At 38.9% G+C, this 27,998-nt stretch overlaps 1 protein-coding gene across 1 annotated transcript; it reads right to left on the bottom strand.

Moving 5' to 3' along the window:
• Positions 1-8: 8 nt before the first annotated feature.
• Positions 9-27,222, bottom strand: LOC306858053 (kelch repeat and BTB domain-containing protein 2-like). The gene is made up of 4 exons (XM_079398419.1): positions 26,685-27,222; positions 8,701-9,126; positions 3,648-3,813; positions 9-3,252 (listed from the first exon to the last, which is right to left on the bottom strand). The coding sequence occupies exons 2-4, from the start codon at positions 8,871-8,873 to the stop codon at positions 1,696-1,698; spliced, it is 1,896 nt and encodes a 631-aa protein (XP_079254545.1). The 5' UTR covers positions 8,874-9,126; positions 26,685-27,222; the 3' UTR covers positions 9-1,695.
• Positions 27,223-27,998: the final 776 nt, after the last annotated feature.

The following is a 27,998-nucleotide window of genomic DNA, read 5'->3' as shown; positions in this document are numbered from 1 at the left end:
TGTTGTTTACATGCATTGCATATCTTTAATAGGCTAAAAAGCCAACTGTACGATCAAGTTTTTCCTGGAAGGACTTCTGACTATAAAGGTAAGAATTCAAGTCTAGGTAAATGGAGTCTCTTCACTCCAATTCACATTTTTTCTGTAACTATTGAAACTTTCCCTTAAACAAATGCTGAAACAATGGTCCAAAGCACATGAATATGAGGTTGTCTGTTGCCAAGCATCTAGCCGCAACATTTTAACATTGGCACATGTACACATTTGGCCACAAAAGAGGTGCTAACCCTGCTCCAGAGCAAGGACTTATAACCCTGGGCAAAAAGTAGCACTAACCCTTCTTCTAAATTACAGGGGTGAAACATACCTTTACCTGGGCGTAAAAGCTACACAAGCTTGAATAAACTATTTTGTGTTGATTAAAAAAATAAAAATAAAAAGGCAGAGTGGCTTTTCCCCCAATTTCACTCATAGTAATGCTAAACCTTTGCAAAGATCTTGAGCAATTTAGATCTATCAAACATATTTACAACTGTTGTACTTCACTGAAATTTGAAGGTAAAAATAATCTTCTTGAGGTTTGTTACTGCCACAGTAATTAAACGAATGCACATGGGGGTGGGGTCAGGAAAGCACATCTCTGTACACACTGTTGCACAAATACAGCAGCATCTTTTTTTCCCCCAGTAAAATAATGATAACCAATATTAGAACATTATGATCCAGGGCAATAAAGCATTACAAAGCAATTTGAAGATGCTTCATGATGACTCAAGAGTAAAATAGTTTTATTTTTTTTAACCTGTTTCAATTCAGTTCCACACATTCAGTATCTAAACATACATACTTCTGAACATGATGGAGAATGAATACTGTAGCAGGCATTTCCTGCATTCGTCTAATTGAGGACAAACACACAGGAACTTGGAGACAAAGATGCCTGAAGAAATAAAAAAAGAAATTCCTTTGCAAACTAGAGAGAAATAAATGATATGGTAAACAGAGTACGAAACCAGACTGGAAAGCACCCTGAGGTATCGCTAGTGTGTTTGTGGTTGCAAGCGTGAAACCTACCCTTTTAAGAGGTCAAATAATGCCATAGGCAAGACAGGTCAACAGACAGACCACAGAGAACATGAACTATGATAATACAGATGCAAACAATGACAACAACAAAATCAATGTCAAGCAAGTCAGCAAACCAGCAGCGAACCAAAATATCAAATGATATTCAGTACAAAATATCTCGCCAACCCCTTGAGCCTCTTGTTACCCTGGTGACATATAAGAGAAAGGTGAGCAATTGATTTCTGGAAGATGAACTGGACAAAAGAAAAATTAGAAATTTAAGAACTACAGTGTACAGTTGCCATTTTCAACCAAAGGAGGTTTAATTGCATCATTTGTTTATACCATCAAATTGTTAAAACAGAATGCCAAACGTTTAATGAGAGAAATGAAATATTTATGTTCCCAATTTTGCTTTGAGAATGATCAAAACTGCAAGTGTTGGAGATGGGTCAAAATTTGAATTAAACATTTTAGTTTCCAATTAAACATTTGATCTCCATGAGCACACTAGGCATAAAAGGAAGACCGTCCATCAGCTTATTCACCTTTCCTCTCAAAACAGAAGAGCATTATTCCAGAACAGTGGATAAATTACAGGTTAGTTTTAAAAGACAACCCCATTAACTACATATGAGGCAGTGACACCATGTCCTCATCCACCTCAAACTCCTCAGCTCCATCAGGAGAGAAGAGGTAAGTGGGTGGCTTCCATGGAGATTCATCAAGGCAGGATGGGTATAATTTACCCACGGCACAGCGGAAATCTTTGCCGAGGTCCCAGAGCACACGTTCTGACACAGGCTGCCGCAAGGACCAGCAATCGAGCTCCAGGTCGTACTGATAGAGAGCATACTTCGCCCGTTCGTTTAAGTGTGTCTCACGTATAAAGATGCATAGTGTATTCAGTAGCACCACAGCACGCACACATGGGTCAGAGTACCGCTTGGCTGGGATGTTAGCAGCCAGACGCCATTCGTTTTTGTTGACATCGTATATTTCTACCGTAACCGAGGAGCCATCAATAGTGCTTGTTGGCAGACGCAAACCCGAGTTGCCCACCACATGTAGACCACCAATATAGAAGATGAGGTCTCCTAATGCAGCGGCTGAAGCAAAGCAGCGACTGGTCTGCCGCATGGCCATTTCCACCCAAGTGTCAGCTCGAGGGAAGTAGCAGTACATGAGATCATGTGTCATGACATAGATGCAGTCCCGGGTTGTTACCGCTGTGCTCCAACTCCATGCGCAGGGAAGAGGGCTGGTCAAGCTCCATTCGTCCTGCTCACAATCGTAGCGTTCAACTGTGCGCTTATTCAACTCTCCACCCACATTATCGCCGCCAATAGCATAAATGAAACCCTGACAATACACCAGCGATGGTTTAGTGCGAGTATACAGCATCGGCGTTTTGGCCACCCATGCATTCTGCTGGGCATCCAGCCAGTAGAAGCTGTCCACTGAACAGTAGGCAGCCTGAAGCTTGCCACTTTTGCTTCCGTGGGTAGCAAGAGTGCTCTTCAGTGGTATCTGTCCACCAGCAATGAACACATCATTGTCTGGGGTGACCAGTGTCCCAACCTTCTGCAAGTCTCCAGGCAGGCTACACAGTTTATAGACCTTCTCCGCTTGAGGGCTGTAACAGACCACTGTGTGACGTGGACCTATCACGACTGGGTGGCTTTCAGCTGGTGGTTCAGCCTCTACAAAAATTAGCATTTCTTCCTTGGTCATGCCCAGTCTGGGCTTAAAAAACTTCGGCATAGATTTGTACAGGCCTTGCACTACCACTGATTTGTCGTTTGGTGGAAGACCTTGGAACCAGGCACGTTGGGTCACCTCAGAAAGCGCATCAATTCGAATCTGGCTAAGGACGGAGGACAGATACTGAGAACGTGCTTCCATGTTGTATTCCAGCCACAGCATGGCCGCCTCACGTACCGTTTCCTCTTTCTCCACATTGAGATTATCGCTGCTCAGGAGGTCCAGCAAAAGCTCGTGCGAGAGCTGCAGGAAAGCCTCCTGTCGGTAGACGACAGGAAATTTGTGCTCCACCATGCGCTTAGCACTTTGCTTCAACTCTGTGCAACTAAACAGGTCACCAATGCTTAGCATGCGGACGCAGTTTTCAGCAGTGATTTTTTTGACCAAGTATTCTCGACACTGTAGTAAAACATCCTCCACCTGAAAGAAAGACAATGAAAGCCAGAAATAAGTAGACATAAACACTGATTAACACTATTGCAAATACTGAGATTTTTTAACTGCCCCACTTCTAAAATGTCATTGAAATTCCATTATGATCAGTCATTCACTTCATTGGCTGTTGACATTTTAGAAATGAGACCTCTAAAAACCGCTAGTGTGCTCTGCTCAAAGTCTGCAGCAATGGCATGTTGTGACGGCAATGTGTGACCCATAGGCTTTGTAAGTGAAACAAGTGTTAAACTTGGTAAAACAAGTCAGTGTGAGTGCTTTGTGCGTGTATGTGGAGAGTAAAATGACAATACATGAGCAAGCAAGTTAGAGGAAAGGTTAACACATTAACCCATGGAAGACTGTGTGCACGTCTTCCTAACCTGAAGAAAACAGGCTGTCTCGTAGAGAGGTTCCACAGTGGTGTCATTGATGACTAAGTTCCCGGTGTAAGCATAGGTTATGATGGTCTGCAGCGTGATGGGGTCAACATTTCTAAGATGAACATGTGTCTGTTTGCTCTCACTGAGCCCACTCATAAACATGGCCCTACATAAACAGAAAAAAACATCATTGGTTAAAACAAAGACCCTTAAAAAAAAATAAAAAAAAAAAATAAAAACCCTTAAATGTGACACTTTCAAATGTGTCTAATCTTGATTCATTGACAAAAGTTCTCACGATTCTTAAAGAAAAAAAAAAAAATTCTGTAATTTACAAAAACATTAGGCTACTAAAGATGAAAACATAAAAAAAAAAAAAATACATTATTTGGTGTCAAATTCTATTTTATGGCGTCCGTGTTACAGTGTAATTAAATATTTAAGTACTGAGTAATGTTAACTAACTGGTAATGGTTAGGATCAGGGTTTGGTTTATAGTTAGTTGAACGTAATTATGCATAATTTATTGTTATTACTACATGTAACGTAACAAGGACACCATAAAATGAGGTTACCAGCTTTAGAATATTACAGTGAGTAAATAATATCTGAATTTTCATTGTTGTGTGAACCATATGACACACATTCACAGAAAAATAAGTTGAGAAGGGGTAAGTAAACTCCAAACTTTAAAAAAGGCAAAAAACCCCAGCAAAATAAGGGTTACAGTACATTTTACAGCACATTGTTTATTGTATTTAGTTTTATTTTTTATTTTTTCTATTTTGAATATAATTATAATTAATTTGAGAGTTGAATAAAAATTAAGTATTCAACTTCACTACATTTATTTTTCACCACAAGTACAAAAAAAAAAAAAAAAAAGAGAAATGGCAGACAGAGCAAAAGGATGAACTGGCATTTGAATAGGCACTTTTCAAACTACTGGGATGGTGACCAGCACTTCAGGCCATAAAATTCAGGCAATAAGTCAAACTCAAAAACTTCCAGTTCAGCTGGGGGCCAGAGCAATAAAGTGACATTCACTCACTGGCTTGTTGAATCAATACTAAAAAAAATTAAAATCATGATTTTTAAGACCGTATTTCCTTACTTTACATTCATGAATACATTTTAGAATTTATCAATTACAATTTGAAACATATTTCAAAAGGAAACTAATTAGAGCTATATCAAAAAGTTGTAAACAGTCTGTCAAATAACAGAAACTACAACAGTGTGATGTAAGGCCGGTTTGTTTCGTTCTCATGCTCTAAGTGTGCAGCATTCTGACTGTCAACTACTGCCGCAGAACTCCACTCGCAACGCTCAAAATGTTACTCCTCCACTTTGCAGTGTGTCTGTACAAAGTGTGTTTAAATATAATTAACATTAATTAATTAAAATATAAATCACAAATACAGTCGGAAAGATGCACACTTTGTTCCCAAATGCCCAAAGTAAACATTTAAGCAAAGCCAGACAATTCATAAAGAAATCGGATACATCAAGCTTGTAAAATTATGATTTTTAAATATTTATTATGCGCATCAAGGCTGCATTTATTTGATACAAAATACAGTAACAGTAATACTTTGAAATATTACAATTTAAATGATTCATTTTTTGAATATTACATTTGAAAAAAAAAAAAAAAATAGTAATTTATTCCAGTGACGCAAAGCTGACTTATTACTTCAGTTTCACATGATCCTTCAGGAATCATTCGAATATGCTGATTTGCTGCTTTTTATATAGATAATTATATTATTATATCATTATGTTGGCTTGGCAAAGCCAACATACTGTTATGCCATTTAAACTTATTATATTTTCTTCTGAGATTCAATTTACTAAACCTATCTCCTCCTAGGGCTTTAAAGCCACAAGCCCCAAACTCGGCAGAGACCTGGGCCCTGATGTTTAATTTGTTGCTATATCTTTTCAGACTGATTAGACTTAGTTTTTTTTATAATTAATTATTAAAAATTACAAATTTCCCATAGACTTACATTGGCTGAGAAAAATTGTGCCTCTACAGGAGCAATTCCCTCCACTGGAGGGAGGAGTCGTCTTGCTTAGTTTCTCTTTTAAATCGGTTAAAAATACAAATAAATACATTAAAAAAAAAGCTAAACAAACATATATGATTATTACTGGGTCAGGGCTCATTAATAATGACAGTCTGGCCAGAGAAAAGTGTGAAAGACGAGAGAACTGTCACGGCACCGATCAGCAAGTGCAGTCTGAACGTGCTCACAACAACAGCATTTGTACTTGTTTTAGTGCCTTTTAAAATAAAATATTCCAACGATTGCATACAATCCACCCATTAGAACACAAGAGCTAAACTCAGGTGTTAGTGAGCTGTTTTTTGGGTAACTGAAAGCCTCGCGTTGGGTTTCTGAGATCGCAGCTCACTGCAGCGTCCTCAAACTTCTTTATTTGCACGTGTTTTAGCCTTTTAAGTTAAAACACACCAGCGACTGAACATAAATGTAGAAGAACATAGTACAAAGCTAGGTAACACTTTATTTCACAAGTCCACTTTAGACATTCTACTAACAATAAGTAACTTTGCAACTACATGTCAACTAGCAGTCATTAGAGTATTAGTAGACTGTCTGCTTAATATCTTCTAACACTTTATTTTGATGGGTTCACAACATACAACATATGGAGTATGAGAAACTTTGCAAGTATATGTCAACTTATTCTACTAACCCTAAACCTATCCTACTGAGAGTTAGTAGACATGTAGTTGCAAATTAATGAGAATTAGTTGACATGTAGTTACAAAGTTACTTATAGTTAGTAGAATGTCTAAAGTGGACTATCGAAATAAAAGTGTAACCCAAAGCTAAATTGAGTGCATGTGAGCTGTTTTTTAATGTTTTACTGACATGCGTGTCGCAATCGCGGCAGCTGACCTCCGTGCTTTAAAGGAGAAATAAAATGTCTCACGTGAACAAACTGTTGAGAAATAAATTGGCGGTGGATGGATGTGAACATTAAAGCGACCACATTTACCAGCTGCTTTCTGTCTTCAATGTTAATCCAAGAAGAAAGATCCAATAAAAACCAGAAAATCATTTGTTTGTCTTGGCTTCTTTCATTTATGTATTCATTTATTTATTGCTCTAACAAGAATCAATATTTAATGAAAACTATGCAATGTTATTTTAGGATTCTTCCATTTCTGCATCTAAACATCTACAAACCTAAAACCTGCTCTGTTATACTGTTGTTTGCTAATTGTTTAAATCACACAATTTAACTGATATCTATATTTTAATCATAATAAACTTGTTTGTTTGAATAGACAATTACAGTGGTCTATAACAAATATTAACAGGGTTTGTCCAAGCTGCTTAAAAAGCTTGAAGTACTTGACTTTGTAGATCCTAAAAACCCTCGGAAATAGCCATATTTATGAAAATTGTTTGACCTATTGAAAAACAATATGAATGAAACTAGTGTTTAATTTTTGTGTCTAACTAGTGTAAAATATTGTGAAAACAATAACTCTTTTCATCATTATATTGTTTATATATTATAACTGTTAAAAAAAAATTAACAAGTGACAATCAAATCTTCACTGCTTAAAAATGTAAGTCGAATATTAAACTCTAAAAGCATGAAATAAGATACAGAATCAGTAAATTATATTTTCATAACCTTTAATAAAGCCCAATATAGCAAAAACTGTAATCTCCTAAATACCATTACTTTTTTATCTTAATTTTAATGGTATTGACAATATATTTCTCAAGTTATCACACATAACTGAATGTACGTCCAAGTGACAGTATTTTAGCTATTTTCATATTGTGCATATAATAGCACTCATATAAAGGAAAAGAGACATGTCCATTGTGTAACTGCATCATCTACACAAACCATTGTGCTTGGACCCCGATGATCACCTTGATTTAAACCGCATTGTTTCAGTGACCTTCTATGACATGCCCACAACGCTTCGGTGACAGGACTTTGAAATAGCAAACAGGGAAAACAATAAAAAGGCATGACTTATTTCGCATCCAGCTAGCCAACTCTGTCCAAGGTGTCACCATAGCCTAGTAGGCTTTTTTATTAGAATAGAAAATAGCAAGGGTCCATAGAAAAATATTATGAAAACTAAAACTGTTGTACTTTTTTTTTTTAGCAGCGGGGCAGCTCAAAAACGCCGGACACACAAGTACTCTGGCTCTTTTGCCCCAATGCTGCCCAGACGGGCTTTGCCAAGCCAACATCAAAGTTAGTCTTCGAATTTTAGCTTCTAGTTATTATTATTATTAGTGCTCAGTTATTAACAATGGTTCTGTTTTTTTCTGTTTAATATTTTATGGAAACATTGCTTTTTCATAATTATTTTATGAATAGAAAAGCTCAAAACAACAGCATTTATTTGAAATAGAATATTTTGTAACATGTTTTTACTGTCACTTTTGATCAGTTCAATAGAAAACAATACTTTTTACAAGAACTGTATAACAACTTTAATGCGTCCAATGTGTAAAGAATATGATTTAAGTATTTAATCCAGCAGAAGTGTGAGCACAATCTGCATATTTTAAACACTCATAACAGATGTCACTACATGCTTTTCATGGAGATTAGCTGCCCCCCAGTGTTATTCACTTGATATTTGCAAAGTTGAGCATTCAACGCTTTTTCTGCATGAGTGTGAAGTTCAACTCAAATGCTCACTTGCTCTCTGCCAGAAGACATGCACCATGAGGGGAGTGGAAGAGAAATCTAGCTTTTTGCAGTTAAGAAATCATGCATGCTCACATCAAGATTTTATTACAATTTTAGCTGCCCCTGAAATGGTCATATTTTTTAAATTACCCGAGCACTGAGCAGTTGAAATAAATAGAAAAATTATAACCATGAAATTGCGTTATTAAAATGCCAATAACTGAATTTTAGAGAATTTCACATTTTAGTAACACACTTCCATACATGTATAATTAAATTCTAATGCTTAAAAAAAAAAAAAAAAAAATGGTTTGTAGATTAATCAGTTGAATGTTCATACTCCACCCACCTGAAGTAAGAGCTGCAGGTGGCCAGCACCATTTTATGGCAGGGGAACTCACTCTCCTCCACCAGCAGAGTGATGTCAGTCAGCAACTTCTGCTCGTAGAAAAACTTTAGCTGTTCCAGCACAGAAACAGCATAATCTGTGTTGACTTGCCGACGCTCTCCAACCTCCGACATGTTCGTATCCCATGAGTTTTCAACCAGCTTCTGAATGTCAAAGAGTATCTGTTCCTTTCTGCAATGGCCTGTTCCTTGAATACTTTTGAAATTAAGGTAATTTCTCTACCATGTTGAATTTTTACAACTTTTACAGCGGTTCCACAGTGTTCAGCTGTCTCAGAGGACGTTGGGATTGAGGGAGGAAGTGACGTGAGGTAGAGGGAGATGTCTACATCAGAACACCTGCAGTCTAGCGTGTCTGTGGAAAAAACTAAACAAAATGGGCACATTAGAAAGCTAAGGACAAAAGAGAACTTGAACAACTCCCTGATGTACTGTAAAAGAAAAAAGTACTTACAGTACTAATATTTATGATAGTCTACATTTATTTGCTTCAAATGTTAAACCATAGAGTAACACTTTCATATACCTTCCAACGCCAATTTTTACTTGCTTTAGGCAAATGTTAATTTTGGACTTTTAAAAGGAGGTTTTAAAGGGAAACTCCGTTCAAAAATAAAAATTCAATATTTACTCCACCTAATACTGCCCTGGATGAGTACGGCCTTCTTCAGATGAACACAAAGATTTTTTTTTTTTAATAATTCATCTCTGTGAGTCCACATGTTGCAAGAGTATAGAACCCCAAAACTGACGCTTCAAAAACTCCACAAAGTGAACACAAAGGTAGTCCATACAACCCCAGCTGATGAATCGATGTCTTCTAAAGCAAAACAATAGATGTGTTTAAGAAAATATTCTAATCTTATCCATAAATCAAAGCTTCTGAACAACTGTCCTTCACAGGTTGATGAGCTCACGTTTGACGTAAATGTCAACACCTTGTGAAGCATGACATGAACGTGTCCTGCAGCTCACGCAAGAAGTGACATAAATGCACAGAGGGCCATTACATCTCGCTTTGCAATGTGCTGATGTTTACATCAAGCATGGACACATGAACCCACGTACAACAGTTGGTCAAAAGTGATGGTTTATGAATTTAAAAATGTAATTATTTTTCTTAACCACACCTATCTTTTTGCTTCAGAACACAATGACTACGTTTACATGTGCACGAATAATGCGATTATTTCCAATAATCAGAGTAAGGACTTAATCGCATTATGATGTTTACTTGTCAAGAGCAAACCTCTTCACTCCCGTTTACATGCAATTTCCATTATTCTTACTAAGAATTGTGGTTATTTTTTTTACTGCCATTATTCACATACCGCACAGCACAAATGATGGACTCAGAAAGAGCAGGTGTGTTACTGGCCACTGTTTTAATTTATTTTTGTCTAATGCAAAACTTTTGTATGGTTGTATTCCATGCTTTTTTGGCGCTATAGAAATGTGATGGCAATTTGTTTGCTTACGCTGTCGTCGCGTTCTACTCGCCGTTTCTGGATGAGGGAGAGGAACAGACTGGTGGCAGCGAGTTTCTTCTCCGCCATCGTTTTTAATCGCTGTATTATTACAGGTGCGCATCACGTCATTCATGTACAGTCAGGTCCATAAATATTGGGACATTGACACAATTCTAAAATTTTTGGCTCTATACACCACCACAATGGATTTCAAAAGAAACGAACAAGATGCGGTTTAACTGCAGACTGTCAGCTTTAATTTGAGGGTATTTACATCCAAATCAGGTGAACGGTGTAGGAATTACAACAGTTTGCATATGTGCCTCCCACTTGTTAAGGGACCAAAAGTAATGGGACAATTGACTTCACAGTTGTTCCATGGCCAGGTGTGTGTTATTCCCTCATTATCCCAATTACAATGAGCAGATAAAAGGTCCAGAGTTCATTTCAAGTGTGCTATTTGCATTTGGAATCTGTTGCTGTCAGTTGTCAAGATGAGATCCAAAGAGCTGTCACTATCAGTGAAGCAAGCCATCATTAGGCTGAAAAAACAAAACAAACCCATCAGAGAGATAGCAAAAACATTAGGCGTGGCCAAAACAACTGTTTGGAACATTCTTAAAAAGAAGGAACGCACCGGTGAGCTCAGCAACACCAAAAGACCCGGAAGAACACGGAAAACAACTGTGGTGGATGACCGAAGAATTCTTTCCCTGGTGAAGAAAACGCCCTTCACAACAGTTGGCCAGATCAAGAACACTCTCCAGGAGGTAGGTGTATGTGTGTCAAAGTCAACAATCAAGAGAAGACTTCACCAGAGTGAATACAGAGGGTTCACCACAAGATGTAAACCATTGGTGAGCCTCAAAAACAGGAAGGCCAGATTAGAGTTTGCCAAACGACATCTAAAAAAGCCTTCACAGTTCTGGAACAACATCCTATTGACAGATGAGACCAAGATCAACTTGTACCAGAGTGATGGGAAGAGAAGAGTATGGAGAAGGAAAGGAACTGCTCATGATCCTAAGCATACCACCAGTGAAGCATGGTGGTGGTAGTATCACGGCGTGGGCATGTATGGCTGCCAGTGGAACTGGTTCTCTTGTATTTATTGATGATGTGACTGCTGACAAAAGCAGCAGGATGAATTCTGAAGTGTTTCGGCCAATATTATCTGCTCATATTCAGCCAAATGCTTCAGAACTCACTGGACGGCGCTTCACAGTGCAGATAAACAATGAAACAAAGCATACTGCAAAAGCAACCAAAGAGTTTTTGAAGGGAAAGAAGTGGACTGTTATGCAATGGCCAAGTCAATCACCTGACCTGAATCCGATTGAGCATGCATTTCACTTGCTGAAGACAAAACTGAAGGGAAAATGCCCCAAGAGCAAGCAGGAACTGAAGACGGTTGCAGTAGAGGCCTGGCAGAGCATGACCAGGGATGAAACCCAGCGTCTGGTGATGTCTATGCGTTCCAGACTTCAGGCTGTAATTGACTGCAAAGGATTTGCAACCAAGTATTAAAAAGTGAAAGTTTGATTTATTATTATTCTGTCCCATTACTTTTGGTCCCTTAACAAGTGGGAGGCACATATGCAAACTGTTGTAATTCCTACACCGTTCACCTGATTTGGATGCAAATACCCTCAAATTAAAGCTGACAGTCTGCAGTTAAAGCACATCTTGTTTGTTTCATTTGAAATCCATTGTGCTGGTGTATAGAGCCAAAAATGTTAGAATTGTGTCGATGTCCCAATATTTATGGACCTGACTGTATGTCACGACTCACGAGCAGAGCGGCAATACTGCGATTAAGCGGTTTACATGCCTGTATATTTCGATAAAAATTGGCATACACCACCTGTTAATACGATTATGCTTGCTGCGATTAAGAGTTTAAATCGCATTATTTAGATCGAAGTATTGCATTTACATTAGGTAAAGTTTAATCGGAATATTGTGAAAATCTCATTATAATCACATTAAGAGGGTGCATGTAAACGCACTCATTGATTCATCAACTGGGGTTGCATGTTCACTTCAGTTTTTGAAGCATCAAATTTGGGAGTCTCTATGTTCATCTGAAGTCAGTCATATACATATGGGATGGCATGAGGGTGAGTAAATGAGAAGTTTTGGGTTGAGTATAGCTTTAAGTCTTGCCAAAAAAACAAAAAAAAAACAACATGAAAGAGAACTCAAGTACTCCTGTGCTCTCTGATAAATGGTTTTCTAACCGTCTCATACAATAAGACGTCCAGGGCTCCAGACTGCAATCATTTTTTCTGCCGGTGTGACTAAATTTTGTGAGCAGTCGCACTGGCATGACCACTGTGTTGCCCAAATAAGCGCTGTTATTATTTGTTGTACGATAAACATCAAACAGCAAACAAAAACACATAACAAAACCACACTACTCGTTTGAGCGGCGCAGCGCAGACCGTTTGTCAGCTCAGATCAATAATTGAGCGCAGCGCAAGCAAACCAGGTCTGAGCTCAGAACAGGTTTACTGTGTGGGAACCTGTGTTGATCTCGTGATACTGTTACTGCACAGCACTGGTGTGAGATCCAGTGAGAAGCGTTTGCATTCGCCGAAGAATGATCTAGATCTAGTGAGAAGCATTCAAATTCTACAAGATTCTCTAATATAAACATCAAACCGCGCGTAGAAACCAGTAATAGTAATGCTGACTATGACCATGGTGCTGTGGCCAAAATAGTCAAATGTTGTTACGTTATTCCTTTCAGAGTTTGAACAATACCTTTTGAGAGAGAAATTCAAGCACTTTTAAATGACTTTCAAACAGCTATTTTAGAGCTCTAAAATTGATCCAAATTAAATGTTATTTTAATGGGATGACCCAAATATTTTGCACTTTTTGTGTATGAAGTAAGAAAAGTCACAAAACGCCTTGAAAAACCAACTTTTCAAATTGCGACTGAATAACACAAGCAATCCATTTGTATTCACTGAAATCGATCAGTTCTGTATAATCCTATAGAAAAATAATGCTACTCATTTAATAAAAGTAGAAATTCAATAAGAGTAGAATATAAAAGTTTCCATATGAAATTACATTTTGCACGTTATGTACATTTTGAATGCTTCCCAACTCAAGCTCAGTGCTTTACTGTCAAATGTGCATTACCAAGAAATAAACACATTATTATTAGTAACTTAACGCAAAAGGATAGTAAATTTTATGATTAAACTATCTTTATTTTTAATACCCCAACACCACTCCCAGCGCTACCAAATCTGCTTTTCGCGTCACCATCTGTAGAACTTAGTGGCGCTGGTGCCACTGCTCTCAATTTTTAGCCTGGAGCCCTCACGTCATAGATTTCTTACCACGCCTGAATGGACAAACAGACAAAATCAACTTCCCATCTTAGCAAGTATGCTTGTAAACATAGCTGGTTTTATCTAAGCGAACATGAACAGTTGGGATAAAAATCAGACATAAAACATCATCTTGGATCATTTTCTTATCTGAACACTACGGTTAGATCTATGAGAAAAATTTAGAGCACTATTTTTTTAGTTTGTATCTTTTTTCTATTGAATTTATCAGTGATATTGTTTGTATTGCTTATTATTGATATTGAATTTAATTCATAGTGTCAGAAGTTTCAAAGAGATAAACAGGAAAATCAAGTACGGAAACTGTCTATGGATACAGTTCAGATTCTGATGTAAAGCAGCTTTAAAAGACAGTAGTGTCATTGTTTAGTTCATGCAGTGGTTGGTGCTGTTTAGATAGGGCTGCATGATGAATCATTTCTGATTTCTGCTTCTCTTGATTTATTAAGCATGATCATCTGTAATATTTGCCCTCTGATTATTTATCCTAAAAAAGGTTCATTTTAATTTGGCATTTGTGTTATCATGCATTGGAAGCAAGAGGAGTGTAAAAATCTACAATCCACCCACGCAGAGCCCGACATCGTAGACGATCTAATAAAAAAAGTCAAGTCAGGTTTCATGATCGTTGCTTTCGACAAACCCCTCTTTGAAGTGTTTCGCGTCAGCCCCATCGGAGTGGCTACAAGGACATTTTCGGGTAAAAAATGCCTAATTATCGACCTGTCATCACCTCATAATTCCACGTTCCCAAGCATCAATAGCTTGATCCCTCTCGACAAATTTTCTCTCAGGTAACACCGGGTGTGTCTCACTCATACTAGAAACTGAAGCTACGGGCTCTTTGATCGGCCCCTGGTGGCTGGCTGCAGTACAGGTCATGAACCCCGCCCTCTCCATGTAAACGAATGGGACTTGAGTAATAAAAAAATTATAATAATTACACTTCCAATACAATTTTCCAAAATATGATTTTGGTCATTTAAGGTAGTTATCACGCTGATATATGTTCAATTGTTCGTTTTTGTGGTAAGTTTGATTTTAGCTAGTAATTTGATGCTATAAAAACGGGGCGTGTCGTTATGGTTGATTGGGTCTGCGGGAGTTTGGGCGGGAGTTTGGTTCCGCGGCTCCGCCTCACGACTCTACTGCGCAGACTCTGGCTCCAAACGAATCTCTACTGACCAGGCTCGGGCTCCAAACGAATCTCTACTGCGCAGACTCGGGGTCCAAATTACGTCATTTACTCACAATGGCAGCAGCCATACTGAGATGTATTCACTTCACTTTTCTATAATGGAAGGAAGCGGAGACGCGTCGTCCATCTTTTTTTACAGTCTATGGGTAACACGACATAGATCAGGCAGTCGAACTGATTAAAATCGCAGGTCGAGGAGCCTGGCTCACAAAAATATACATCACTTCTGCCTTCAAAGTGATGCCTATTAATCCGGATTCATGGCATTTATTTGGGATGCGATGGTGCTGGAAATTCTATTTCGCTGTCTGTTTAACTTTCGGATGCAAAAGCAGCCCCAAAGTTTTCAACATGCTATCAGAATTTTGTCGAACAATTATGCAATCCCCCACCTCATCCACCTACTAGACGATTTTCTAGTCATTTCACCTCCCGATGCAATCCCAACCGTCCACATCCTCACAGTCCAAAAAGTTTTTTTTTACCGAGCTTGGGATCCTCATCGCTCACGAAAAAAACATGGGTCCCACCACATCCATCAAGTTTCTCGGCATCAACTTATCCTCCTCTCAGCTACCCTCCTTGCTAGCTCAAGCTGTTCCAAAAGCGAACTCCTCTCTCTGCTCGGGCATTTAAACTTCGTCATGCGCATCATTCCCCAAGGCCGCCCTTTCATCTCGCATTTCCTCTCACTCGCTTCTCCGGTTCAAACGCTCGAGGACCACATTTCCTTATCTCGCGCGTGCCACGACAAACTTAGGTTAAGGATCATGTTGCTTAAACAATGGAACGGCCTTTCTCTTTTCTATAACAACCTCGTTTCGTCTCCCTCAATTGGCTTCGGAGGCTTTTACCAAGGACGTTGGTTTGCGTCTCCATGGCCCCCCCAGCTGCAGGGCTCACCTCAGTCCTCAGCTTTTTTTGAGCTTTACCCCCTCGTGGTAGCAGCCTTCCTGTGGGGGAATGAATAGGCTTCTAAAAGTATCTTAGTGCATTGTGACAATGAATCAGCTGTTCAGTGTATTAATAAAGGCCGTTCTCATTCTCCTGCCCTCATGCCTCTCCTAAGATGCTTAATATGGATCTCAGCGTGCGACCAATTTATAATAATTGCCAAACAAGTTCCAGGTTCAGAAAACCAAATTGCTGACTCTGTCACGCTTTCGGTTTCAGAAATTCAGGACGCTGGCTCCAGAGGCAGACAAAATCCCAACTCCAGTACCTCACTATTCAGAATTAATATTCCCATAACTCACACATTAAAACCCCTCCTCGATGCATCGCTCGCACTATCCTCCAAGCAGTTTCCCCAAAACGCTCCAGTCACACGTGACAGCATGGAGATATTTCAAGGCTTTCCACCTCTCATACAACATACCTTTGCTCAATTTTTCCCTACTTTCAATCACCTCATTTATCTCTTTCCTTAACAGAGTTAAGGGCCTCCAAGTCAGGTCCATCAAAGGTTACCTGAGCAGTGTGTCCAATTGTTCCATAAGCTGACGTACGGTGCTCCCTCCCCCGAAAGAAGCAATTCACAAACCTTCTGATCAGGGGAATCCAACGATCGCGACCTATCCGCCCTGACTCCAGACAACCCATAACGTTAGACATCATCACATAATGTATCCACTCCCTCCGCACAGGTTACCAGCCTCTCAGTACCACTTAATGCCATGTTTATTCTAGCCTTTTTCAGGTTTTTGAGATGCTCGGAGCTCACCGTCTCTTCTAAATTCGATCCTAATATCAACCCCACCGTCTCAGATTTAACAGTACTCGATAGTGAAAGAATTAAATTTTTAAACCAAGACAGAGCAACCTATTGATTATGATTTCAGAGCAACCTATGACAGAGTCATTTCATAATTTTCAACTTCTCTTCTCCAATCCAACCATACCAGTCCGATCTCAAGTACATCTGCCTTAGGAATTCTCAGGCAAAATGCCCCTATGAACGTCTATTCTTAGACAACTCAAAAAAAAAAAAAAACCTGTCACTCGCTTCTGGTTTCAAAAACACCTCAGATCCGTCCTGCAATCGTCAGGCATCCCAGCAAAAAATTTGTCTAGCCACTCTTTTCGTATCGGGGCAGCAACGTAAGCAGCCCAAAAAGGCCTCTCCAAGCAGCAGATCCAAACTCTAGGAAGATGGTCTTCAGAAGCTTTCCAAAACTACATCAGAACTAACCAGTTTCACAAGAACAGAAACTGAAACAGTTTCACAGTTTCAAAGAAGCCCACCAAACCCTCATTGGTCAACAAACCATTTAACGTAAATCACCACCGCACCAGTATCCCATGTCCACATCACAAATCCATGCCTAAAATCCTTCTGATTACCGGCGAGGCTTACCCGTCGAAAGCCGCAAATATCGAACTCCCGTCAGACTCAGCAATTCTACCTTTACATCCTATGGTATTCCCATCCCTTACCTTTTCTACCCTACGGTCAGTGAGGCTTACCCATCCGATGCCGTGAGTATTGATCTCCTGTCAGATGCCGGCAAGAGCCTCCCGACCAGATAACCTTACATTTTCCATCCTACGTTGAAGCAAGGCTTACACGTCCGATGCTGGTGAGAGCCTGCCGGCCAGACAAACTTAGCCTTAAATCCTACTTTCAGCAAGGCTTACCCCTCCAATGCTGGTGAGAGCCTGCTGGCCAGACAACCTTACCTTTTCCATCCTACAGTCGGGCGAGGCTTACCTGTCCGATGCCGTGAGTATTAATCTCCTGTCGGAGGTCGGTGAGAGTCTCCCGGCCACAAAACTTTACCTTTCCGTCCAACGGTCTGCGAGGCTCAGCCGCCCGATGCCATGAGCTTCGACCTCCCTAATCGAACCTCACATCTTTTCCCCCCACCTGGCGAGGCTTACCCATCCGATGTCCTGAGTCTCGATCTCCCATCCGATGCTGCGAGAGCCCTCCCAGTCAGGATTTACTTTTCACTCTACCCGCCTGGTGAGACTTGCCCATCTGATATAGTAAGTCTTGATCTCCCGTCAGATGTCGGCGAGAGTACTCCCGGGTGGGCTTCTATACTTGCCACCCACAAGCGAGAACGATGCTGATCTGATGTTGTGAGAGTTCTCCTTGTCGGACGTCCCAAACTCTTTCCAGTCAGAGGCTTCTTGGGCCCTCTCGGTCAGCTATTTGCCCTCTGTCCACTGATTAGCAGGGGCTTGACGACCAGTAGGGCCAGTACGCCGGCTGCGTGAGCTGCTCCACTCAAGGTAACTCGGGCCCTCCTGGTCAGGGCTACAATCAAGCTGCTCCTCCTCCATCAGCCGGTAGGGCTCACCCGTTCCAAAGCAGTGAGCACACCGTTGAGCATCGGCTCGAGCCCTCCTGACCGGGCGCCCCAAACCATGCAGTCCAATTCCAGCAGTAGGGCCTACCCATCCGACGCCATAAGCCACCTCCACCGGAGTACGTAGGCTCTTCCGGCCAGATCTCAGCGCGCATTTTGGGGGGTTCGGGCCATTCCAAAGCTCGGAGCCCTTCCCCGGACAGCACGCCAAATATGCATTACTATACTCAAGCTAATTATATGTACAGGTACATCTCAAAAAATTTGAATATCATGAAAAAGGTCAATATTTTTTGTCACTCATTTCAGAAAGTGAAACCCATATATTATATAGAATCATTACACAGAGTGAACTATTTCAAGCCTTTATTTCTTGAAATTTTGATGATCATGGCTTACAGATAATAAAAACCCAAAATTCAGTTACTCAGAAAATTTCAATATTACATAAGATCAATAAAAAAAAGTATATTTTAAACAGAAGTGTCAGGCTTCTGAAAAGTATGTTCATTTCTATGCACTCAATACTTGGTTGGGCCTCCTTTTGCATGAATTACTGCATCAATGCGGCATGGAGGCAATCAGCCTGTGGCACTGCTCAGGTTTAATGGAAGCCCAGGTTGCTTTGATAGCGGCCTTCAGGTCATCTGCATTGTTGGGTCTGGTGTCTCTCATCTTCCTCTTGACAATGCCCCATAGATTCTCTATGGGGTTCAGGTCAGGCGAGTTTGCTGGCCAATCAAGCACAGTAACACCATGGTCATTGAACCAGCTTTTGGTACCTTTGGCAGTGTGGGCAGGTGCCAAGTCCTGCTGGAAAATGAGCATCTCCATAAAGCTTGTCAGCAGAAGGAAGCATGAAGTGCTTGTGGAAACTGACTGTGGAAACTTCACACTGAACACTTCACACTGATGCAACATGGATTCTGTGCCTCTCCACTCTTCCTCCAGACTCTGGGACCTTGATTTCCAAATGAAATGCAAAATTTACTTTCATCTGAAAAGAGGACTTTGGACCACTGAGCAACAGTCCAGTTCTTTTTCTCCACAGCCCAGGTAAGACGCTTCTGACGTTGTCTCTGGTTCAAAAGTGGCTTGGTAGCCCTTTTCCTGAAGAAGTCTGAGCGTGGTGACTCTTGATGCACTGACTCCAGCTTCAGTCCACTCCTTGTGAAGCTCTCCCAAGTGTTTGAATCAGCTTTGAGTGACAGTATTCTCAAGCTTGTGGTCATCCCTGTTGCATGTGCACCTTTTCCTACCCAAATTCTTCCTTCCAGTCAACTTTGTATTTTCTGTCAACTTGGATCATTGCCAAGTCAGCAGTCTTCCCCATTATTGTGGTTTCAAAGAACAAGAGATACCCGGAATTTATACTGTAGGGATGGTCATTAATTGAAACTCAAATGTAAATATTCTAATATTTTGAGATACTGATTTTTGACTTTCATTAGCTGTAAGCTCTAATCATCAAAATTAAAACAAAAAAACTTTTGAAATGTTTTATTTTACATGTAATGAATCTAAAATATATGAAAGTTTAACTTTTTGAAATAAGTTACAAGAAAAAAAAAGAACTTTTTCACGATATTCAAATTTTTTGAGATGCACCTGTGTGAACTCGTGAAATTATGTTTTATTAAAGTTCGGGAGGAGCACATCAGATACTTAGCCTAATTAACACGAGGAGCGCACTCAAGTTCATCAACATTAGGGGTGGAACAGTTCAACTTTTTCACGGTTTGGTTTGCATCACGGTTTTAGAGCCACGGGTTCGTTATGTTTAGGGAAAAACTATACTGTCAAATAAAAAAATAATCAAATAAGAATAATCTAACTACAAGCAACAGCACAAATAAATACAATAGAGTACAGATACAAATAAAATAAAGAGTGATTTTCGTGGGGGGGGGGGGGGGGGGTTAGGTAGGTCTAGCAGTTTTTAGGTACAGAAATTGAATAAAGTAATCAAATGTAAAACAGCATTGCATATTTGACTGTGTAAATTAAAGATTAATCTTTATTAAAGTTAAAAAAGCGATTGAATCAAGAGCAATGAATGATTTCTTTGTTGTTGCTGTTTTGATTAATATTAGTATAAGTGCTGTCACTTTAAGAGAATGCACTGATCCAGTGCACTTATACTGTACGTACAGCCGGCTATGTCTGCAATAGGATACTTATCAAGACGGGCATTTTGACAATTTCTGTGTGAATTTGTCCGTTCAAACACAATACTTCAGAGCGAGCTTAAAATTTGCACGCGTTCTGAGGCGCGGGTTTGCGGGCTTCTGATGAGTGCACGCACAAATCTTCTCACTGCGCGCATGAACTTGCATCCTCTGGCTCTTAAATGTTTAAACTGGCAAAGCTTACATGAGTTTAGATTAAACACACATCAACGTGTGCTATTCAGGTCTCACCTGTGCATGCACGCTATCAGCACCAGGGTGATGACTAGAGATCGGCCGATATATCGATTTACCAATATTTTTCCCGATATTTAAGCATTTTTCCATAATCGGATATCGGTTTTGTAATATCGGATTCACCGAAACACCGCCATCTTGTGGGTGTTTTGAGAATTGCGCGCAGGATCGCAACTGCAGCGCATCTGAGGGGAGACGAGACAACAACAACGGCGTGCAGGTACTTGATTTGCTGTAGTTAGTAAACCATTTAATATTACAGTCATTAATGCACGAATTAGATGTATTACATAAATGCCTGATATGTAGTTTCTGCAACTTGGCTCTAAGAAATATGATAAATAAGATACTCTGTCAAGCCCTGTCCCTATAAAGATATAACTTTTCCTGAAATAACACTGCCATGAATTAGCGCATGTTGGAAATAAAAGCGCTGAATTTAATTCTCTGTGGTCTATTAGTCTCGAGAAGTCGGAGTCACGTAGATAATCCGTCAAGTCCTCTCCCAATAAAAACTAACTTTGCATGAATTAAATAATACAGCCATGAATGATTGCATGTTGAAAATAAAAGCATTGAATTTAATTCTCTCTTTGTTGTCTATATGCTCATCATTAGTCTCGTGAAGCCGCTTTCATTTTGCAGTTCATTCAGTGGGTTGATGCTCAAAAAATGCTCCAGCACAGCCACCGCATGTAACTTTTAACAAGATTCACTTTTTTGAAGCACCCTAAATTGTGTTAACACTTACTATATAACCGTTATTTCGTTTATAAACATCTAAATTAATACAACTCTGGAAATTCTCTGCAATCGATCGCAGTTTGAGTAGCCTATAGTTCTGTGTAAATGCATAGATGAACCGCGCTGTCAGCAGCATAATTTAGAGCATGCCAGTTGAGAAATGCAATAAAATACAATGCTTGTTATATTCCAGAGAATATTATTCCGTGAATTAACATTATCCAGTGAATTATTCTTCACTCTTTAGCCTATTAAACCGCTTATAAACCTACTAAAACTGTAGTTAAAAATGAAGTTGATATGACTCCTGTCCTTTATTTTCTCCATTTGAAAACATTAGACATTCTACGTTTATTTTGCTTACTGCTAATATTAGTGTTGCTGCTAAAGATTTTTATAAACAAAATGTTTTTTATTGTTGTAATACGAAGATTAAATTGAACATGACAGGGCTCTAGATTGCGACCAAAATGGTAATTTTTTGCGAGTTAAAATTTGACGTGGTCGCATTTGTACGAGTGCCTGGTCTGCGCTTCTCCAAAGCGCCTGCTTCATACAGCGCACGCTGCCAGCCGCAGCACATTTATAGCAGGAGTCAGATTTCACTGATCACTGATCACGTGAAGAGAGGTGCTTCCAGCGCGAGCGCTTCGTGGGTAGAGCCTGGTTTATACTCGCCGCGTCAGCACGAGCGTGAAGGTGCGCGCAGCGGACGGAGCGCAACGGAGGATTTTGTTTTCAAACTAAAGTAAAAGACCGCTTCTTAAACCAGAGAAGGTGAACATGCTGGTGTTCTTGTAGAAAAAACATGCAATCCCTGTCAGTGACAGCCAGTTTAGTTTTACTTTTCTTTTTGTTTTGAGAAGCTTGTTATCTTTGCTGTTTACCTCACGTTACGCTATGGAGGCTTTCCTTAATTTAAAAAAAAAATATTAATATTTATTTGCATCCTCAGAGTTAGCTAAACATTCTGTAATATACTCGGTATATAAGACAGCAAGTGATGTGTCCTGTGCCATGCCTCGTCTTATTCGTTTTTGTTAATAAATGTTATGAAAGCTAGTTTGTCATTGTCAACGTACTGTTTTATTGTTGTGCTTTTTAATTAAGAATTACAATGAATCCATCTTTTGTTTTAGTCTTAAAAAGTGACTGGTGTATAGATATAAGCAAAACAGACAATTATCTTTTCTTGTAAAATGTGACACCAAGATCGTGAATTTGAAAGTGAAAGCGCTCGAAAAAAGGAATTCCTGTTCACAAAATTTAAAAATCACAAATAATACAGATGAAAAAGAACGAGTTGAATGTTGAACACTTTCGTTACCATATAACTATAAACTGATAAAAGTTCATCAGCATGCATTGATTAATCAAATGTTGTAGCAAAAACAAAAAACAAATTGCAACCAAATTATGTGCTCGTGCACCAACTGAGAAAGTAGGTCGCAAAAGAGAGATCAATGGGAAGAATGAGTCTAGAGCCCTGCATGATAGACTGCTAATTCTCAAAACATGTTTGTTAAGATGACTGAAAGGAGAAAAAACCAAAGTGAAGTATGGACTTACTTCACGCAGTCATTTATTTACTTTATAACAGTAAATAAATATCGGTTCTGCATATCGGTTACCGGGCACATAAACATGCAAATAACTGGTATCGGTTATAAAAAATCAATATCGGTCGATCACTAGTGATGACAGAATAAATGCTCATATTCCAGCATACATGCATTTTTATTGTTTGTTTTTTTTCCCCAAATCCTCGCCATCTCAACCTCTAATTTCACAGGTTTATTTTATTGTCATTCACTTTTAATCAGTTTTCGCATCTCTTATGTGTTACACATGTGGGGGGAAATGAAAGATTTCGTGGCCATGAATTAAGAATTTTTTCCCTATGACTTAATTCGTTCCCTTATTTTATTTAAATCATGGGTTTTCTAGGGAACAAATTAATGAAACCGACAGTGCCCACAAATTATCAGAGGTGGAAAGTAACATTTTACATTTACTCAAGTTACTGTAATTGGGTAGCTTTTGTGTACTTCTACTTTTTAAAGTAATTTTTAAAATCTGTAATTTTACTTTTACTACAGTATATTTTGTTTGAAGTATTGTACTTATCTACATTTTAAAACATTAATTACGGAGTAAAAAAAAAAAAAAAAAATAGCTCCCTGGAAACTATTATTGAGACCACACACTTATTAACAGTAGGAACAAGTTCACAGAGTTACATTAGGTCTCATGGAGACTCGCGAGATCAAACGTGACCAGAGAAGAAAAAAAATGGAGAACAACCGACACTGTCAGCTGGCTCTCCTGGCACGCATTGTTTCACAGTGAAAAACAAAGTATAACAAAAGAATATGGGTGATGTATTCTGCTTTTGTGGCATTTTTGTGGCTGCCAAGTTTCAGCTATAGAAGCACGCAACATCATTTTTTTTTATGTTTTCACTTGCTCGCTGTCATTGGCTATCGCAGGTATCATGTCAGAGGAAACTCGATCAAGAGTCCTAAATATCAAACATGCTTGATATTTACGATTTGAGTTCGGGGACGCTCCATCTCGATTGGGAGCAGTTAAATAATCATAATGACACACAATAGAGGATTGTTTGGACGAATCGGGCTTAAAAACAGCCTTAAAATCCTCTAGTGTGTGGCCAGCTTTAACTTATAAAGACAGTTATCCTCCACTAAATACCACTGAAAACGCTTTAATTTCATTCAGTTTTCATTCAGAATCAGCACACTCACTGCTAATTACACACTCACAAATAAAGGGAGTGTTCTTTGGTCGGTTTCTGTTTATTATCTATTCACAATTTAAGTGAAAGTTTAATTTTTTTTTTTTTTTTTATACTGCTACCTACGCACTGCAAAATTTCTGGATTGACAAATGTAATTAAATGCGGGATTGCTTCTGACATGGTATCTTGGAATGTAAATGCAATCTAATACCCCTGCCGCTTGTTCTATGTTTCCTTTTTCTTTTCTTTTCTTTAAACAAAGAAGCTTTACAGTAAGTCAAGTAAAAATATAGGGTAACACTTTAGAATAGGGAACACATACACTATTAACTACGAATTTTCCCTCAATAAATTCCTAATTTGCTGCTTATTAATAGTTAGTAAGGTAGTTGTTAAGTTTAGGAATTGAGTAGGATTAGGGATGTAGAATAAGGCATTAATATGTGCTTAATTAGTACTAATAAATGACTAATAATCTAGTAATGCATATTAATAAGCAACTAGTTAAGAGACCTTAAAATAAAGTGTTACCAAATATAGTATTAATCTCATTAACTGTGATGTGTGGCTTAATGCTAACTAGCTACAATACACCAGAGGCCTTCACCATGATGGTAGATGAACAAATTCAGAGTTATAGGATTAGTTTTGAGTTGACAAAACCAAACCACTCCAATCTGGCTTTATTGGTACCATGATGCTGATCATCAGCTTTCTTTGTCAACTCAGGCTTTGATCCTGAGTTTGTGGAGCACGCTGCACATGAATGTGTGACATCAGTGGCGAACAGCCAATCACATCACAGAGCAAGTGTGATTCACTTCTTTGATTTGAAGCCAGCGAGATTCAAAAATCATTTGTAATGGGTTAAAAGATTAAAGAATTTGAGGATTTTAAACGCATTTCCACTGAAGTACTTGTCCATGAAAGAGGACAAATAAAGCAAATTATCTTGCTCTATCAGTGCAGTCACAAGTGAAACTTGTGAAGTTAGTTTATATAGTTGATAATATATAGCGATAGAGACTCCAACATGTAAGGTCACATGTAGCCATTTGATTCTACCACTTATTTATATTACATATGATCTGTATATGGGTCATTGATGTATAAGGATTTTCGACTGGCCAATTTTAAAATACAAAAAATATCTACTGTAATTGTTCAAACATTAAGAATGTTGTGTACAGAATTTAATATTAAAATTTAAAATTAAGTGATTTTAGTTTTTTTTTCATCTAGATGAATTAAAAATGTCATGTGGCACGACAATGATTTATATTCAAATTAAATAATTTCCTCAACATGCTTTACTTTTTTTTAATGTTTTCAGTAATTAAATTGTTTAGAAAAAGTATTTGCATTTAATTTGAGTTTTTGTAAATTATCTAATTTTTGTTCTATAATTTCAGTGTTGCCTTCATAAATGTAGTTAACAGACTTATATTTCCTAAAAATTGCATAAAACCGATAAAAATGTTTTAAAAATACCATTCACTGAAGCATACTGTAGCAGTGATTCATATTTCAACCACAGAAATTAGATTTTTTTTTTTTTATACAGTTATTGCTATTATTGGTCGCACCACATGATGAGTGGTCAACTGACAAAAATACATTATATCATTAAAAATCTACTTAAAGAGACGTGTGAAAAGTATAGCACATGGCATTAACTGTAGGCATTTCTTTAGCCCCAGTTATTTCTGTACTTTGCCCAATATTGGCTGCTCAATTGACCCTTTCGCCGGGAGTTTGATTAACAAGCAATCTGACATATTATAAAGCCGACAAACAAACCAGAAAGGAGAGTAAATTAACGTCGGTGGACTTGAACTTGAAAAATGGTGTTTATTGACATCTTGACTATTGATTTAATGTGTACTTTTCATTTTGAATAAGTAAACTGTATATTTACATTTTGGATGTAGGCTATTCCTACTATACATTGAATTTATTTTCTCAAACGTCCAGTTTGTTCTCCAATCAAAAAATAAAAAAACAGGTCGCCCTAGATATTAGAGACCCTACATATTTCTAGGTTTGGGTCACTCAGGTATAACTTAACCAGCCGCTGAATCACACAGCACGTAAATAATATGACGTTGTCGGTCATCAGAGTCATTAGCTTCAACTCAATCAGCACGTGAATGAATTATGAGAATGCAAGACGCAGACTATTGAAGACACAATACATAGTCGTGAACTGTCGGCATCGACTACAGTTATCATTATTAAGGTTTGTAAATTGGTGGGACAGGAGCCTTTTCCTGTGAAAGCTCATTAGTTCAGGGCTGCGTTTCCTAAAAGCATCGCACGCCTAAAGTTGGTCGTAGAACCATTGTCATGGAGCTACGATCAGGCTTTAATGGGTTCATACATCCACATTTATCTTTATATATGAAAATCGTCGAAGAAACAACTATTTAATTTTACTCCTTCAGAGATAGTTACCGATTATAATAGCTTGTCCTAATTTCATTGTGTTAGTATGGAGTACTATAATGAGAGATCAACATCTCACTGTGATACGCAAACATTTTTAGCTTCAGTGAACAGTTGCTCACATCTGGAGTCGAGAAGGGACTCCGTTATCCGGATCATAACCACACTGCGCTGTTAAACAGGCCTGTTAGAGGTCACCTTACCTCCGATGTGCTGCTTGGACCTCCGGCTGCTGTGCGTTTCTCTCGGATCCACAACACAAAGACGAAGCTTTTTTTCACAGACAGCGGGCTGCTTAAAAAAATGCTCTGTACTAACCCGATCGAAGCCCGATGCTTATGTGCCTACATCAAACACCTTGATCATAATTTCAATATTTAAAGAAAAGTCACGCGCATATTACACACTGATCAATGCTATAGCAGTATGTAGCTAAATATATCTAACTTATATGAAAAAATCTGGCATGCTAACGCAGCTAGCTAGCTCTTGTTCCCCTTATACAAACAACAATACTTCCCTGCAATCGAACAGATCGATGTTAATGTATCAAAGAAGATATATCATGCACTAAAAACGTTTAAACTATGTAAGCAACGGTGAAGCGACTTATTCAGGCCCTTACACACAGCGTGAGCGACTGAAGCCTAATTTAAGAAGTTGCATCGATCAGGAAAGCTAACTGCATGCTAGCAGCTCGAGAATAAAACTGGTAGAAAAGAAACCAACGTCAATCGTTGCACCGAAGGGGGTGGGAACAGGCTTCTTCCCCTGGCCTGGCCCGGCCCATAGGATGATGTGAGGAGGGGGGAAAAAAGTAAATAATGCTAATAAAAACATTCTCTATATTAATGGCATCTTACAGTGCGATCAATATCCTTTAGTTTCATACTTTCAGTTTTTTTACTTTCATTCGACCAAATCTAATTTCGTAATATATTGGAGAACAGGCCCGTTTCTAGGCAAAACAGGCGGTAGCCTAGGGCGCGACCAGCAGGAGGGGGCGCCCATAATCACGTACTGACACTACATTTTAACAGGGTTGTAAGCGCCACAGCTGCCCTGAAATGAGTGCTGCACCCCATAGATGCCCCGACATAATTGGGCTATACAAGATGCCTGTATGCAGTGCTTATTTGAGCCGGATCCTGGATTTTTGCTTTCCGGTATTTGATTCAAGATTTTTATTCGTCACATACACAATTATACAGAGTATAACCAGCAGTGAAATGTAAGTAAACCTTAATTAAATTAAATCTTAACTAAAGATTTAATTAACAAGTGCAAGATCGTGACAGTGCGTGCATACCAGGGCCGGTTATTCCGAAATCTGACTCCCCGGACAAATCGCACTCCCCTTCGTTAATGCAGCTGCTGACGCTCGCGAAAGTGTGCTTTTAAATGCTTTTATTTTGTTCAAAATTGCAAAGTCACGCTTGTGGTGTGGGTCAAAGCGGCATAATTTACAACGATTTCTGAAGAATCACGTGAAGACTGGCGTAATGATGCTGAAAATT

This window comes from Barbus barbus, assembly GCF_936440315.1.
Source record: "Barbus barbus genome assembly, chromosome: 38".
In the NCBI taxonomy this organism is placed as follows: domain Eukaryota; kingdom Metazoa; phylum Chordata; class Actinopteri; order Cypriniformes; family Cyprinidae; genus Barbus; species Barbus barbus.
This window is presented reverse-complemented; position numbering and strand designations above follow the sequence as displayed.